Here is a 16563-nt window from a genome sequence, read left to right as displayed (position 1 = left end):
TCCCCCCTTTTTAACCCCCCTCTTCGCCCCCCACATTCGCCCCACCACTTTGTTCAAATGTTCTTTTTAATAACCCCCTCATTCCAGTTTTTCTTCCACAATAAAAGTCCACGCTTCATCCGCCGTCTCAAAGTAGTGGTGCCTCCCTCGATATGTGACCCACAGTCTTGCCGGTTGCAGCATTCCAAATTTTATCTTCTTTTTATGAAGCACCGCCTTGGCCCGATTAAAGCTCGCCCTCCTTCTCGCCACCTCCGCACTCCAGTCTTGATAAACGCGGATCACCGCGTTCTCCCATTTACTGCTCCGAGTTTTCTTTGCCCATCTAAGGACCATTTCTCTATCCTCAAAACGGAGGAATCTCACCACTATGGCTCTGGGAATTTCTCCTGCTCTCGGTCCTCGCGCCATCACTCGGTATGCTCCCTCCACCTCCAACGGACCCGCCGGGGCCTCCGCTCCCATTAACGAGTGCAGCATCGTGCTCACATATGCCCCGACGTCCGCTCCCTCCGCACCTTCAGGAAGACCAAGAATCCTCAGGTTGTTCCTCCTTGCGTTGTTCTCCAGTGCCTCCAACCTTTCCACACATCGTTTCTGATGTGCCTCATGCGTCTCCGTCTTCACCACCAGGCCCTGTATGTCATCCTCATTCTCGGCTGCCTTTGCCTTCACGACCCGAAGCTCCCGCTCCTGGGTCTTTTGTTCCTCCTTTAGCCCTTCGATCGCCTGTAGTATCGGGGCCAACAGCTCTTTCTTCATTTCCTTTTTGAGCTCTTCCACACAGCATTTCAAGAACTCTTGTTGTTCAGGGCCCCATGTTAAACTGCCACCTTCCGACGCCATCTTGGTTTTTGCTTGCCTTCCTTGCCGCTGTTCTAAAGGATCCACTGCAATCCGGCCACTTTCTCCTCCTTTTTTCATCCGTATCCAGGGGGGATTCCCTTCTGGTTTACCGCACAGTGTTTTTAGCCGTCAAAATTGCCGTTGGGGCTCCTATCAAGAGCCCAAAAGTCCGTTTCACCGGGAGCTGCCGAAACGTGCGACTCAGCTGGTCATCGCCGCACCCAGAAGTCCTAACATGACAAAGTTAACCAACGCAAAACACATAAAAACAGCACTGGTGTGGCTAAAATTAAGTGTTACTTTGTGAATTTATATTGTGCTGACAAAGTTAAGCATCATTATCCACATAATCTCAACACGAGTTTACGGTTTGCTAATTTTATATTAATGGTGTTTAGTTAACCCCAACGCTCAAGTTAAATAACCCCTGTATGTACATCATTCATTCCTTTCAGCATTTTGAAAACCTCATTCTCTCAGTTTTTTAAACAGATGAATAGTTCAATTCTGCTGTCTCTCTTTATAGCTTGGTATGTGGAGATGTGGAATCTTCCTTGCTGCTGTTCTCTGCAGCTTTTCCTGAATACCCTTTGCCTAAAACTGAACACAATATTCCGAATGAGGCTAGAATAACAAAGAATCAAAATTCTCTTGAAATTCTGCTCATTACACCATCAGCCTTGTTGGTAACCAACTCAAATTGAATGTTTATTTTCAGTGGTTATCATTGACGCTCAGATAGTAATAGGAGTAGACATTCAGCATCTTGCACTTGTTCCAAAATTCTCACATATTATTACCCTTTACGTCCCGATATATTTCTGGTTAAACTACATTCCAAGACATATAAATCCTTCCATTGGTGTAGTTCCTTGAACTGAACATGGTACTCTAGAACAGAATCAAACCAGAGCTACGTACAACTAAAGAATACCTTCTCCTTTCTCTTCCAGCTGTCCTGAGACAGAGGCCTTTCTGCTTATTTTTTGTATCCGTGGGATGGATGGGATTGTAGAGACATGGCTCCAAGGTGACCAAGGATGGGAACTAAACTTTGAAGCCTATTCAGACAGAAAGGAAAAAGTGGTGCAGTTGCATTGTTGATTAAAGAATTGATACAATATTGAGGAAAGATATTAGTACAGATGATGTGGAATCTGTGTGGGTTGAGTTAAGAAACACCAAGAGGCAAAAAACATTGGTGGGGTGGTATACAGATCACCAAACGGGAGTGGTAATGTTAGGAATAGCATTAGATAGGAAATCAGAGATGCATGTGATAATGGAACATCTAGATTATGGGTGACTTTAATCTGCATATAGATTGGGTGGCTCAAATTAGTCACAGTACAATAGAAGAACTTTAGGAGTGTATATGGGATGGTTTTCGAGCCAATACTTTGAGGAACCAACAAGGGAATAGGGCATCTTGGACTGGGTATTGTGCAATGAGAAAGGATGAGTTAGTAATCTAGTCGAGAGAGAACCCTTGGGGATGAGTGACCATAATATGATAGAATTCTTTATCAAGGTGGATAGTGAGGTAGTTGATTCTGAGACCAGGGTCCTGAACCCCAAAAAAGGTAACTATGATGGTATGAGGCATGATCTGGCTATGATGGACTGGGAAACATTACTGAAAGGAAGGACAGTGAACAGGAAATGGCAGGCATTCAAGGAATGAATAGGTGAGCTCCAAAAGTTGTTTATTCCTAAGAGCAGAAAGGGAACCGTGGCCAAACCATGCCTTACAAGGGAAATTGTAGATAGTATTCGATTCCAAGAAGATGCATACAAATTAGCAAAAAAAAGCAATAGACCTGAGGATTGGGAACAGTTTAAAATTCAGCAGAGGCAGATCAAGGGATTGATTGAGGGGAAAATACAATATGAATGTAAGCTAACGGGGAACATAAAAACTGACTGTGAAAGTTTCTATAGGTATGTAAAGAGAAAAGATTCCCAGAGAAAAGAGAAAAGATTGATAAAAACTAAGGTAGGTTCCTTACAGTCAGAAATGGGGAACAAAGAAATGGCTAAGGAACTAAATTTGTACTTTGTTTCCATCTTCACAAAGGAAGACATGAATAATGTACCGGAAGTTCCGAGAAGCACAAGTTTCAATGAGGAGCTGAAGGAAATCAGTATTAGTAAAGAAATGGTTTGGGGGAAATGAATGGGATTGAAGCCGGTTAAATCTCCAGGGTCTGATAATCTTCATCCCAGAGTACTTAAGAGAGTGACTCTAGAAATGGTCGATCCATTGGTGGGCATTTTCCAAAATTCTTTGGACTCTGGAATGGTTCCTACAGATTGGTGGGTAGTGAATGTCATCCTGCTATTCAAAAAGGGAGTGATGCTCGATCAATAACTCCAGAAGCGAGATTGGAGACAATTGAATGCTTTATTACACTAGATGTTTCCCCCAGCAGCGCAGGTACAGAAGGCAGCAGCTGGGGAGACACGGGCTCTTATACTCCGCCTTACTGGGCGGAACCAGCAGGCAGGCTTAACCAATGAAAACAGTACCTCCTACACCAATGGTCTTACAGCATTACAGGGTACCATAATACCTCTAATACCGACTACCACATTCACCCTCTGATAAAAAAAAAAGAGTCCGGCGGAGGTGGTGGCCTCACATTACACAGTGGTAGAGGTTAAGGTTATGGAGGTACCCGATATACATCAGTACAGTGGTTTTGCCTCGTTACATCGCAACTATTTACAAAATTTATTTATAGTTCAGAATGAAGCAATTAGTCGATCGGGGGCCTTGGTCGTCCTCTGCAATTGTCGTAGCTTTGGTGGTGATGCAGGCGCCGGCTCGGGCATCTGTGGCTCCGGGAGTGTGGCTTCGGCTTCTTCGGCAGCTTCATCACCCCTAGACGGGACCGGTGGGAGGACCGATCCACCTGGGAAGGGGGCGGCTGTGGTGTGCGCCGGTGGGAGGGAGGGTGGGATTGGTGGTGGGGGGGGGGTATGTGGGGATCCAGAGGGCGCCAGGTCCCATAGGAAGACCATATCCTGTCAGCCGTCGGGGTACTGAGGGTACTGAGGCGTACTGAGGGTTAGCGTGGAGGAGATGGACCCTCTCGACCAATGGGTCCGACTTGTGCGACCGCACATGTTTGCGGAGCAGGATGGGTCCAGGAGCTGCCAGCCAGGTTTGGGAGCAAGGTCCTGGAGGAGGACTTCCTAGGGAAGACAAGGAGACGTTTGTGAGGTGTTTGGTTGGTCGTGGTACACAGCAGTGACCGGATGGAGTGGAGGGCATCTGGGAGGACCTCCTGCCAGCGGGAGACTGGGAGATTCCTGGACCATAGGGCCAGTAGGATGCTCCTCCAGACCGTTCCATTCTCCCTCTCTATCTGCCCGTTTCCCCAGGGGTTGTAACTGGTCGTCCTGCTCGAGGCAATGCCCTTGCTGAGCATGAATTGACGCAGTTCATCGCTCATAAAGGAGGACCCCCTATTGCTGTGTATGTAGGCGGGGGAACCGAACAGCGTAAAGATACTGTGGAGGGCTTTTATGATGGTGGCTGCGGTCATGTCGGGGCAGGGAATGGCGAATGGGAACCGGGAGTGCTCATCAATCACGTTCAGGAAGTACGTGTTGCGGTCGGTGGAGGGGAGGGGCCCTTTGAAGTCCATACTGAGGCATTTAAAGGGATGGGAAGCCTTTATCAGGTGCGCTCTCTCTGGCCTGTAGAAGTGCGGCTTGCACTCCGCGCAGATTTGGCAGTTCCTGGTGGCTGTCCTGACCTCCTCGATGGAGTATGGCAGGTTGCGGGTTTTAATGAAATGGAAGAATCGAGTGATCCCCGGGTGGCAGAGGTCCTCGTGGAGGGCTCGGAGGCGGTCCACTTGTGCGTTGGCACATGTGCCGCGGGATAGGGCATCAGGAGGCTCGTTTAGCTTCCCGGGACGATATAAGATCTCATAGTTGTAGGCGGAGAGTTCTATCCTCCACCGTAAGATCTTGTCGTTCTTTATCTTGCCCCGCTGTGCGTTATCGAACATGAAGGCCACCGACCGTTGGTCAGTGAGGAGAGTGAATCTCCTGCCGGCCAGGTAATGCCTCCAATGCCGCACAGCTTCTACTACGCCCTGGGCCTCCTTTTCAACTGAGGAATGGCAGATTTCTGAAGCGTGGAGCGTGCGTGAGAAGAAGGCCACGGGTCTGCCCCCTTGGTTGAGGGTGGCCACCAGAGCTACGTCGGACGCGTTGCTCTCGACTTGGAAGGGGGAGGGACTCGTCGATGGCGTGCATCGTGGCCTTTGCGATGTCCGCTTTGATGCGGCTGAAGGCCTGGCAGGCCTCTGTTGACAGGGGAAAAACCGTGGATTGGATTAGCGGGCGGGCCTTGTCCGCATAGTTGGGGACGCACTGGGCATAATAAGAGAAAAATCCCAGGCAGCGTTTCAGGGCCTTGGAACAGTGAGGGAGGGGGAACTCCATGAGGGGGCGCATGCGTTCAGGGTCTGGGCCTATAACTCCATCATGCACTACGTATCCGGGGATGGCTATACGGTCGGTTCTGAATACGCATTTATCCTTGTTATATGTGAGATTAAGGATTTTTGCGGTATGGAGGAATTTCCGGAGGTTGGTGTCGTGGTCCTGCTGGTCGTGGCCGCAGATGGTGACATTATAGAGGTACGGAAACGTGGCCCACAAACCGTACCGGTCAACCATTTGCTCCATCTCTCGTTGGAAGACCGAGACTCCATTAGTGACACCGAAGGGAACCCTTAGGAAGTGGTAGAGCCGCCCATCTGCTTTGAAAGCAGTGTATTTGCGGTCGCTAGGGCGGATGGGGAGCTGGTGGTAGGCGGACTTTAGATCCACCGTGGAAAAGACCTTGTATTGATCGATCCTGTTGACCAGATCGGATATGCGGAGGAGAGGGTAAGCGTCAAGCTGCGTATACCTGTTGATGGTCTGGCTATAATTGATGACCATCCTATGCTTCTCCCCGGTCTTTACAACCACGACTTGAGCTCCCTAGGGACTGTTGCTAGCCTCAATGACACCTTCCCTCAGTAATCGCTGGACCTCCGACCTAATAAAGGTCCGGTCCTGGGCACTGTACCGTCTGCTCCTGGTGGCGACGGGTTTGCAATCTGGGGTGAGGTTCGCAAACAGGGAAGGCGGATCGACCTTGAGGATCGCGAGGCTGCAGACAGTGAGGGGAAGTACAGGGCCGCCGAATTTAAAGGTTAAGCTTTGGGGGTTGCATTGAAAATCTAACCCTAGGAGTGTGGCAGCGCAGAGGTGGGGAAGGACGTAGAGCCGAAAATTTTTAAACTCCCTTCCCTGGACCGTGAGGTTCGCTATGCAGAACCCCTTGATCTCCACTGAATGAGACCCGGAGGCCAGGGAGATTTTTTTGGTCAACTGGGTGAACGGAGAGAGACTGCGCCTTACCGTGTTGAGATGTATGAAGCTTTCCGTGCTCCCAGAGTCAATCAGACAGGATGTTTCATGCCCATTGATGAGCACGGTCGTCGTTGCAGTCGAGAGTGTTCGGGGCCGAGACTGGTCCAGGGTCACCGAGGCTAGTCGTGGCAGATGTTGGATGTTCTCTTCGGGCGGTGTGTGGTCATCCGAGTCGGGGTCCTGAGAGTCCAGCCAAGATGGCGGCACCCACTGGTCGCATATGGCTGGGGGTGCACAAGATGGCGGCGCCCATCCATCACACGTGGTGTCCGAGAGACAAGATGGCGGCACCCGGAGGCCACACGTGGCCCTGAAGGAGGAAGATGGCGGCGCCCGCTGGCCGCAAGTGGCCCCCGTGGAGAGGGTTGTGGTGGCGATCCCGATTCGCCTCCGGAGACCACAGCGACCGCCCGGGCCTGGCATACCGCCATGAAGTGGCCCTTTTTGCCGCATCCTTTGCAGAGGGATGAGCGGGCCAGACAGCGCTGTCGGGGGTGCTTGGCTTGCCTGCAAAAATAGCAGCGGGGCCCCCCGGGGTTGCCTGGCAGTCTCGCAGCACAACCTTGGGGGGGGATGGGGGATGCATCGGAGTCGGTCGCGGGGGGGGGGGGGGGGGGGGGGGGGGTTCCACGCTGCCCAAGGGGCTGCCGCGCGGGGACATAAGCGCGGGCGTTTCGGGAGGCCACATCCAGGGAGCTAGCAAGGGCCCATGCCTAGGCCTAGTGTCTCTTTCTCCAGCAATCGCTGGCAGATTTGGGAGGACAGCATACCTGCACAAATGCGTCCCGGATCAAAAGTTCTGTGTGGTCGCTGGCCGAAACTTGCGGGCAGTCACAGTTCCTCCCCGACACCAGGAGCACACGGTAGAACTCCTCCAGCGATTCCCCAGGGATTTGTCGCCTCGTCGCTAGTAGATGTCAGGAGTAGACCTGGTTTACAGGGCGAATATAGTGTCCTTTCAGCAGATTCATTGCGGCCTCAAAATCGTCCGCGTCCTCGATGAGAGTGTAGATCTCCGGGCTCACCCTCGAGTGCAGAACTTGCATTTTCTGGTCCTCCGTGGGTGTAATTGTGGCCGTCCTGAGATATCCATTGAAACATGCCAGCCAGTGCTTGAAGGTTGCCGCTGAGTTTGCCGCATGGGGGCTGAGTTGCAGATACTCCAGCTTGATTCAGAGCTCCATTCTTTAAAATCTAGTGTAATAAATTGATGCTCGATCAATAACTCCAGAAGCGAGATTGGAGACAATTGAAGGCTTTATTACACAAGATGTTTCCCCCAGCAGCGCAGGTACAGAAGGCAGCTGCTGGGGAGACACGGGCTCTTATACTCCTCCTTACTGGGCGGAACCAGCAGGCAGGCTTAACCAATGAAAACAGTACCTCCTACACCAATGGTCTTACAGCATTACAGGGTACCGTAATACCTCTAATACCGACTACCACAGGGAGATAGAGAGAAAACAGGGAACTGCAGACCAGTGAGCCTAACGTTGGTCCATTATCAAGGATTTCAAAGCACAGCATTTGGAAAGCAGTGGTATAATCAGACAAAGGACGTGGGTTAACTAAATGGGAACCAAGTCCGACAGCGAGCGCGATTAGCCGTGTTTTTCCCAGCACTTGCAGTGCCGAGGAACACAACACTATCTAATGTCACTTGGGAGTCTCAGTGAGGCTGCGCATAGCCTTGTTTTGTGCACTAAGGAGTTCCGCTCGCCAGAACTCCTCAGTGTAGCGAGAGATCAGGGCACCATTTTTAAACGGCGTCCCGATCTCAGGAGTCCCGGACGTGACTGCCGACCCACTCTCAAGCCCCAACTCACACCAGGCCTCCCGCCACCCACGCAGACATCCCCAGCCTGATTGCCACCATGCAAAATGCCAGCTTGGCACCTTGGCAGTGCCAAACTGGTACCCTGCCAGTGACCCTGCCAGCTGCCACCTGGGCACTTTAGCAGTATCAAGGTACCCAGTGGCATCAGCAGTGCTAGGGTATCACCCTGCCCCAAGGGCATGTACCAGTTATCCTCCGATCCCCTAGGAAACACCCATGTGTGCCATTCCACCTGTTCCCCATTTGTGGTGACCAGTATTGAATGGTGCTTGCCCGAGGTCTTAGGCGAAAGGGAGAGATCTCAATGCCTCGGCAAACTGCACATTACAATGAGGCTAGCTGCCTCACTCTAATATGCAGATTTTCCAAAAATTGTTCCTGCCCACAATGGGCAACGTCTCATGAGATCGTGTTAGTTCTCATGAGGCGTTGCGAGCTGGGTAGACCCTAGGAGCGGGATATCCCAGCTTCTATTGGCCATGCTGCGCCGCAGCGCACTGTTTTCCAGGCACACATGGCTGTTCAATTGTCAGCATGGATTTACAAAAGGGAAATGATGCTTGAGAAATATCCAACGGACTTCTTTGAAGATGTAACTAGTAAAGTTGACCAGGGAGACGTGATGGATGTGACTTTCTAGACTTTCAGAAGGCTTTCGACAAGGTCTCACGTAGCAGATTACTATGTGAAGAAGTGCATGGGATTGTTGGTAATGTCTTGAGATGGATAGAAAGCTGGTTAGCAGACAGGAAGCAAAAAGTTGGAATAAATGGGTCTTTTTCTGATTGATAGGAAGTGACTATTGGGGTATCACAGGGATCTAAGCTATGACCCCAACTGTTCACATTATATATTGTCAGGTGGATGTACCTTTAAGAAATGGGTGTTTATCAAATAGCTGCAGTAATGTCAGAGTGTGGGTGGAGCTGGGCTGTCTGTCTGTTTTTACTTTTGTTTTGAGCTGAAAACCTGCTTTGTGGCTGTTTTTGGTTTCATTTTCAGAGTCGGAGAGCTGTACTCAAAGCTAGCAGGTGTGTAAAATGATCTTTCTATCTATAAGCTAAAGAATGTCTTCAGCTCATTGATGATTTCAAAGTAATACCTGGTTCTGTAGAGAATTTAAACCTGCTGTCTTTGTTAAAAAGGAAAGGATGTTGCTAGGAAAGGTATTAAGGGTTACCTATAGAGTATTGTATCTGTGGGGTTACGTGTGTTGGTATTTGATAAGATGTTTACTGTGTGTTTATAAAATGTTAACGGGGTTCATAGAATAAACATTGTTTTTGTTTAAAAATACTTTCAGGTTTCTGTTGCATAACACCTGGAGAGTGGACCCTTGTGCTCCCCATAACCAAAATCTATTAAAAGTCATGGGTCAGGTGAACTCCATGATGCACTTTGGAGTTTTCTAAACCCTGGCCTATAACAATATTAATGATTTGGACAAAGGAACTAAATGTATTATCTCCACATTTGCAGATGATACAACATTGGGTGGGAGGGTGAGCTATAAGGAGGAAGCAGAGATGCTTCACGGCAGGCTGAGTGAGTGGGCAAATGCATGGCAGATGCAGTATGATTAGATAAATGTGAGACTATCCACTTCAGTAGCATAAATAGGAAGACAGATTATTATTTGAATGGGTGTAAATTGTGAGGTGGATACTCAGTGAGATCTTGGTGTCCTCGTGCATCAGTCGCTGAAAGTAAGCGCCCAGGTACAACAGGCAGTAAAGAAGGCAAATGGTATGTTGGCCTTCATAGCGAGGGGATTTGAGTATAGGAATAGAGATGTTTTACTGCAATTGTATCGGACATTGGTGAGGCCACACCTGGAGTATTGTGCGCAGTTTTGGTGTCCTTATCTGAGGAAGGATGTTCTTGCTATGGAGGGAGTGCAGTGAAGATTTACCTGGCTGATTCCTGGGATGGCAGGACTGTCATATGAGGAGAGACTAAGTCGGTGAGGATTATAATCATTGGAGATTAGAAGAGTCAGAGGGGATTTCTTAGAAACATATAGCATTTTAACAGGATTAGACAAGTTAGATTCAGAAAGAATGTTCCCGATGGTGATGGAGTCCAGAACTAGGGGGTCAAAGGTTGAGGATGAGGATAAGGGGTAAGTAAACCTTTTAGGACTGAGGTGAGGAGAAATTTCTTCACCCAGAGAGTGGTGAATCTGTGGAACTCATTACCACAGAAAGCAGATGAGGCCAAAACGTTGCGTAATTTCAAGAAATAATTGTTTTTTGCTCTTGGGGCTAAAAGAATCAAGAGATAAGGGGGGAAGGCGGGATCAGGGTATTGAACTTGATGATCAGCCTTGATTATAATGAATGGCGGAGCAGGCTCGAAGGGCTGAATGGCCTCTGCCTGCTTCTAATTTCTATGTGCACTAGCTTTTCGTAATTTGGGTACCTGGAAACCCCATTTCTCTTACTCTTCCTTGTTTCTAATTTTTCAGAAATTATTCTGCTTTGTCTTTTACAAATCTAAAGTGGATCACCTTCATCCTTTCCTATATTGAATTCTGTCTGCCACAGTTCCGTCCCTCACTCAGTCTGCCAATGTCCCTTTGTAACTTCTATGCACCTGACTGTGCTTCTTGTCACCTGCAATTAGGGTGCCCAGCTCTCTAATCTTTCATCCAAACCATTAATATATGTGGTAAAAATCTGAACCTTAGAACAGACCCATGGGGAACACCAACTTCTCACACATACATCAAATACAATTATGCAATAAACAACAAATTTGTTTTGCCAATCCTGGATTGGCAAAGTGAAGACGCTGGTTCTCCTCTTCTGGGGCTGGTGAGGGTCACAGGGTCCCTTGGATCGGTCAGGGAATCCTCATTCTCAGGATCGTGAAGGATCATATTCCCATTCTACTGGGAGGGTGCAGAAAGGGTTCCTCTTGTTCTGGGAGGACAGGTCCCATTGTGATTGTGGGGCAGGGAGAGTAACAAGGCACCGCATAATACAGATTTCCACAGTCCATCCACTTGCAATGTTTTTGTAAGCATAAATATCAAGGAGGTTGGTCAGACAGGAACTTGCCCTACAGCCTCAATGTTGGCCAAAGGTTATCACTCGCAATGCAGAAATCTTCAAATCCATTTTATCTAGTATTCATTTAAGTACAAGAGGTCATACTTACAAATTAAGAACAAAAGTAAATTAGGAAATTCAGGAGGAACTTTTTCCACTAAGTACATGAATGGTGGAAGAAGAAATCTTAGGTTTCAAGAAGGAATTGGGAAGGTTCTGTCAACAAATGGAATTCAGAAAATAATTTCAGCTTGGTAAATCTGCAAACATGTGTAAATTAAAAGTTTTCCATGGAGTTGGATGTTATAGGTAATGTTTGAGGAAAGTATTAGATGTCTGGGTATGAACTACTCCATTAATTAGTGTTATATGAGTGTATAAAATGTTTGTACAATTACATGACAATAGGAATGCCTGGGCTTACATTAATTGGGCAAAGAAATAACAAATGAATCATAATGCGGATGAATAATTTTAATGATCTTTATTATCACAAGTAGGCTTACATTGCAATGAAGTTACTGTGAAAAGCCCCTAGTCGTCACATTCCGGCGCCTGTTTGGGTACACAGAGGGAGAATTCAGAATGTCCAAATTACCTAACAGCACGTCATTTGGGACTTGTGGAAGGAAACCGGAGCACCCGAAGGAAACACACGCAGACACGGGGAGAACGTGCAGACTCTGCACAGACAGTTACCCAAGCCGGGAATCGAACCTGGGACCCTGGCGCTGTGAAGCCACAGTGCTATCCACTGTGCTACCGTGCTGCCCACCGTGCAAGCCTTTTGGAGGAAATAAAGAGCAACATAGTGCAATGAAATCTATTATTTAGAAGCTGTTGTCTGCATTGATTGTGGTTTTTTGAGACAGCCCCTAAAGAAAAAGGAAACCACAATTCAAGGTTTCTGGAAAGGTGAGTGGATGTCAATTGGAATTCTGGCTGTCATACCAGACGTCTCAGAAATCAGCATGTGCATGAGGTAGCCAGGGAAATGGAAGCTGATTGGGGAAAAAACACAAAACTGAGAGATCAAATCTCAGTCAGTGGTCAGAACAGACATGGGCTCTCAGAGTTCAGTTTTCAGGGTCAGAATGGCACAATGAAGAGCTATTTGTGTGTGTGAGACAGCTAAAAAAATGTTTAAACTGAAGCCTGGGTTCGGCAACAGTGAAAGTTATTCCTAATGATTCGGGTTTTACCATAGCTGGCCATGCTAGCCATGTGTTTTTGAATGGTTGGTGAAGGTAACTCTGGGAATCTATGCCATCAGGACTATTGTGAGCAGACTTTAGAATATTCAAAGCCTTTTTGGTGGTAACCATGTTTGTGCATTGAGTAAAGCCTAAATCCTGCATTACGAAGAGGAGTTGAGATTTACCGGGGGAAGGACTGTGAACTTTATATGGTGCCCGAAAAATACTAAGGAACTGCCAGTAGATCTGTGAGATCTGTTTTTGTTGGATCAGCTATTATACTTCCCACTGAATACAATTTGCCTGTTAATCCATGTTTAATTTGTATTGGTTTTGGTTTGATTGTTAGAGTAAATGTTTTAAAAAGTGGAATCGTGTCCAATGGTTGCTTCCATTAGGGATATTTGGAAAGTTCAGTTCTTACTGGTGTCCTTGATTTTGTAGATATACCAAACACAACTTAAATATATAAAATAGAACGCAGCAGAGATACATGACAGATACACAACTAATTAAATGTCTTTGAATGGCAGTAATCTCAGCATTTTCAATGTTGAGATAATAGAGAAGGATTAAGAAAATAATAGAATGCTGAGATATGAAGCTCAACCATAAGTTGCTACAAGTCATGCTGAATCTTTATAGACCATATGGAATACTGTGTTCAATTTTCACTGTCACTACTTGAAAAGGGCTGACACATTGATTGACAATGGTGTCGAGAAGAGAACGAGTGATCCCAGAAGTAAACAAATGAACAGGTGGACTATAAAGTGGCCAAAGTGGAGGATCAATGACATGGGCTTTGATGGGCAAAACCATCTTTTTTGTCCTTGACTTTATTCCTATTGATCTGATTTTGTGCAGCTTGAACGTATGACAAAACTCTTAAAGGCAGATGTTATTGCATGTTGCCGGAGGCATTAGCCACTGAGATGATTCATCAGCCCCAACCCTGGCACTTCCACGTTACAGCAGAGTATCAGCTGCTGTTGGTGAGCAATGACTGCCACCAAATTGCTGAAATGATTGGGAATTGATGTTGGATGGTGCTGAGGGAGCAGAAGAGCGAGTCCTGTTAGTGGGTCAGACGATATTCCTTCCACCTCACAACCCCAGACAAACATACATCACCAGTAAAGTTTACAACAAAATTGCAATAAAGTACAAACACATTTCTGTAATTTCTCGATGCACTTCACTGGCAATGTGCCCCCATCGTTAGGATGCATTCATATAATGGACCCTGTAATGTTTGAAACTAGGTAGAGTAACATTTAGATATCCACTTGTGCTGCCATAACCTCCAGGGTGATGGGCCAAAATCTGAAAAATGGGATTAGTGCATTCAGATCCTTTTTGACTGGTGTGGAAATGATGGGCCGTATGGCCTCCTCCGACACTGTAAACATTTATGAATCTAATGCTTATACATGCCATTTGAAGGAGAAACCAAACAAATTCTCCGATAGACAATACCTGCTCATCAGTACCTAATTGAATTGCATACTCCAAAGATTTCTGGTTCTCAATGATTTCAATTGGGATAGGACTAGGACACAATGTTCCTCAGGTTAGAGAGACAGAACAATTCCACATTGCAAACCCTCCAACACTATCCAGCACTCTTCGATGGAAGTGTGCACAGATACACCAACGAAGAAAGGATTGGGCTTAACTGAATGCTGGCGGATGAAGAGCCCATTAAAGCTTAATGAATAAAATATTTTGTACAAGGTACTGGAAGGTGATGGTGTTATGAAACTGCACCCAGCAGTCACAGGATAGCATATGATATAATAGAAAAAAATAGCATAGCAATAAGGAAGTTTGTATGAGTAATTTGGCTCATGGAATGTGTTCTGTGTGATAGAAGCTAACACATGACTTCGGTCTGGAGGATTCCACAGGGGAAGGCTAAGTAGGCAGATGTCAGGTTGATACAACTTAAAATGTAGCAAATGATTGGTGTCAGAATTACAATTAGTTTGGTGTCAACATGTTTATATTTCAGTTGTCATAATTGTGTTAAGGTTAGAACCATATAAAATGATCTACTGACATGGAGTAAACACAAAGTCTACATTATAGTGAGTATGTTACACCACATTGTAATCTAATGATGGTGGTTGCATATGACTCAAAGTTCGAATGGCAATTTCAAAGTCGGTAGATTCGTAGCAAGTCATCTGACATTGTCCATGTAGGCACTTTTTGTAATTCTTCAGTGCCGAGGTCTCACCCAGATTGGTTAGGAGTTTGCTTACCTGATAGATATACTACCAGAAAGTATACAAACATGCTTTGCTTGTAATTTGACGACATTAATAAAACCAACATTTGATTTATCTCTCATTTGATTGAACTCAACCTCAGCCCACACCCCTACCCTATCCCTCTAACCCTTTAAACACTAAGGGGCCAATTTAGCATGGCCAATCCACCTAACCTGCACATCTTTGGACTGTGGGAGGAAACCAGAGCACCCAAAGGAAACCCACTCAGACATGGAGATAAAGTGCAAACTCTACACAAGCAGTCACCCGAGGCCAGAATTGAACCAGGGTCCCTGGTGCTGTGAGGCAGCAGCACTAACCACTGTGCCACCATGCTGTGCATCACTGTCGATGTGTCCATCATCCATGGGATACAGGTACCTGAGATTCAATCTTATTTTGATTAAAGGCATTATATAAATACAAGTTTTTGTTATAAATCCACAACGAAAGCAAATATTCAATTACCTCGTGTTGCTGCAGCTGTGTTGGAATTACTAAAATTTGGGAAACAATTTGGCTTCTGTCCAAGCAATGGGGCACAGTTAGAAGACAGCATATTACGCAACTCCTCATTTTCTTTAAGGAGGGTAATCTGCCGCTTTAATGCTTTGTTTTCTGTGGTCAGCTTCAAATTATCTCGGCGAATCTTTTCAGAATCATCACACATGATTACAAACAAAAATAAATTGCAAAAGTGAGCACCTGAGGGGCCAGGCACAAAGTTGAGATTCAAAGCGGAATGGCTCAAGACCCTGAGCAGCTGCATTGTGACATCAAAGCATTGGAAAATGTCATAAAGGGAACTGTGACCTATGACCAGACCAAAGACAACCACCCAGTTAACCTCAGTCATAGCCTCAGCACTTAACATAGCTAATAGAACGAATAGTCAAAGCAGACATTTTCAAGACCTCCCAATCAAAATGCAAGATATGTGGATATCGTCCCTGCTTTGAGCTAATATGAGTTCTTCTGTCATCATAATGGGCAGCACAGTGGTTAGAACTGCTGCCTCACAGTGCCAGGGGCCGGGATCAATTCCATCCTCGGGTGACTCTGTGTGGAGTTTGCACTTTCTCCCCTTGTCTGCGTGGGTTTCCTCCGGGTGCTCCGGTTTCTTCCCACAGTCCAAAGATGTGCAGGTTTGGTGGATCGACCATGATCAACGTGTGGAGTTATGAGGATAGGGTGGGGGAGTGGACCTAGATAGGGTGCTTTTTTGGAGGGTTGGTGCAGACCCAATGGGCCGAATTGCCTCCTTCGGCACTGTAGGGTTTCGAGATAACACCATTATTAATGAACCTTCTGGATCTGTTAGATCATCTACTGTGATGCAATTCAATGCAACATTTTAGTCCATCTCTGTGTAGCAGTCCCCTGGGGCTGGTCATCCCATTTTGCCAACATTTTACTTTGTTAACGCTGCTATATATATGCAAGTTACTTTTGTAATATAACCCAGGGTGCAGTGAAGGGGCAAACCTGCAAATCAGGTAACTACTACCAGACTCAGATAAATAGTTGAAATTAGCAATGTAGCTCAGCAACTACAAAATGACATGGAATTCTTCCCATTCCTGGCTGGACCTAGTGTTGGAATAACTGGGTGGACTTTGCACCTGACTAGCTGCCCCAACATTGACCCTAGTAGGATTTCTGGGGACAGATTATTTTTTTTCAGTGACACATGTAGCATCTTAAGAGTGCAACACATCTCCAAAGACGACAGCCATAGACCCTCTTCACCCTCTCCCTGATGATTAATGTGGTTGTTGTTTTTAACACTTGACTTGTAAAGTGATTGTTTCTAAATGTCTCCTTCAATTCAAGGTAAAATGGAATAGCTTGGAGAGGGGTGAATGTGGCCTCCTATGAAACATGTCGGGAGACATGCCCATGTGACCTGGTTG

At 46.6% G+C, this 16563-nt stretch overlaps 1 protein-coding gene across 1 annotated transcript in view; it reads right to left on the bottom strand.

The window, feature by feature from the left end:
* The window catches only part of LOC140407847 (speriolin-like protein), a 31849-nt gene extending 16502 nt beyond the window's left edge, over positions 1 to 15347 (bottom strand). Inside the window, exon 1 of the mRNA XM_072495080.1 lies at positions 15119 to 15347. Coding sequence (XP_072351181.1) covers positions 15119 to 15320 — 202 coding nt within the window. The 5' untranslated portion in view covers positions 15321 to 15347. The remainder of the gene's footprint in view (positions 1 to 15118) is intronic.
* Between the last annotated feature and the right edge of the window lie 1216 nt (positions 15348 to 16563).

Source organism: Scyliorhinus torazame, chromosome 2, assembly GCF_047496885.1.
Source record: "Scyliorhinus torazame isolate Kashiwa2021f chromosome 2, sScyTor2.1, whole genome shotgun sequence".
Lineage (NCBI taxonomy): Eukaryota > Metazoa > Chordata > Chondrichthyes > Carcharhiniformes > Scyliorhinidae > Scyliorhinus > Scyliorhinus torazame.
The sequence above is the reverse complement of the archived record's forward strand: the minus strand, read 5'-3'. Positions and strand labels throughout refer to the sequence as shown.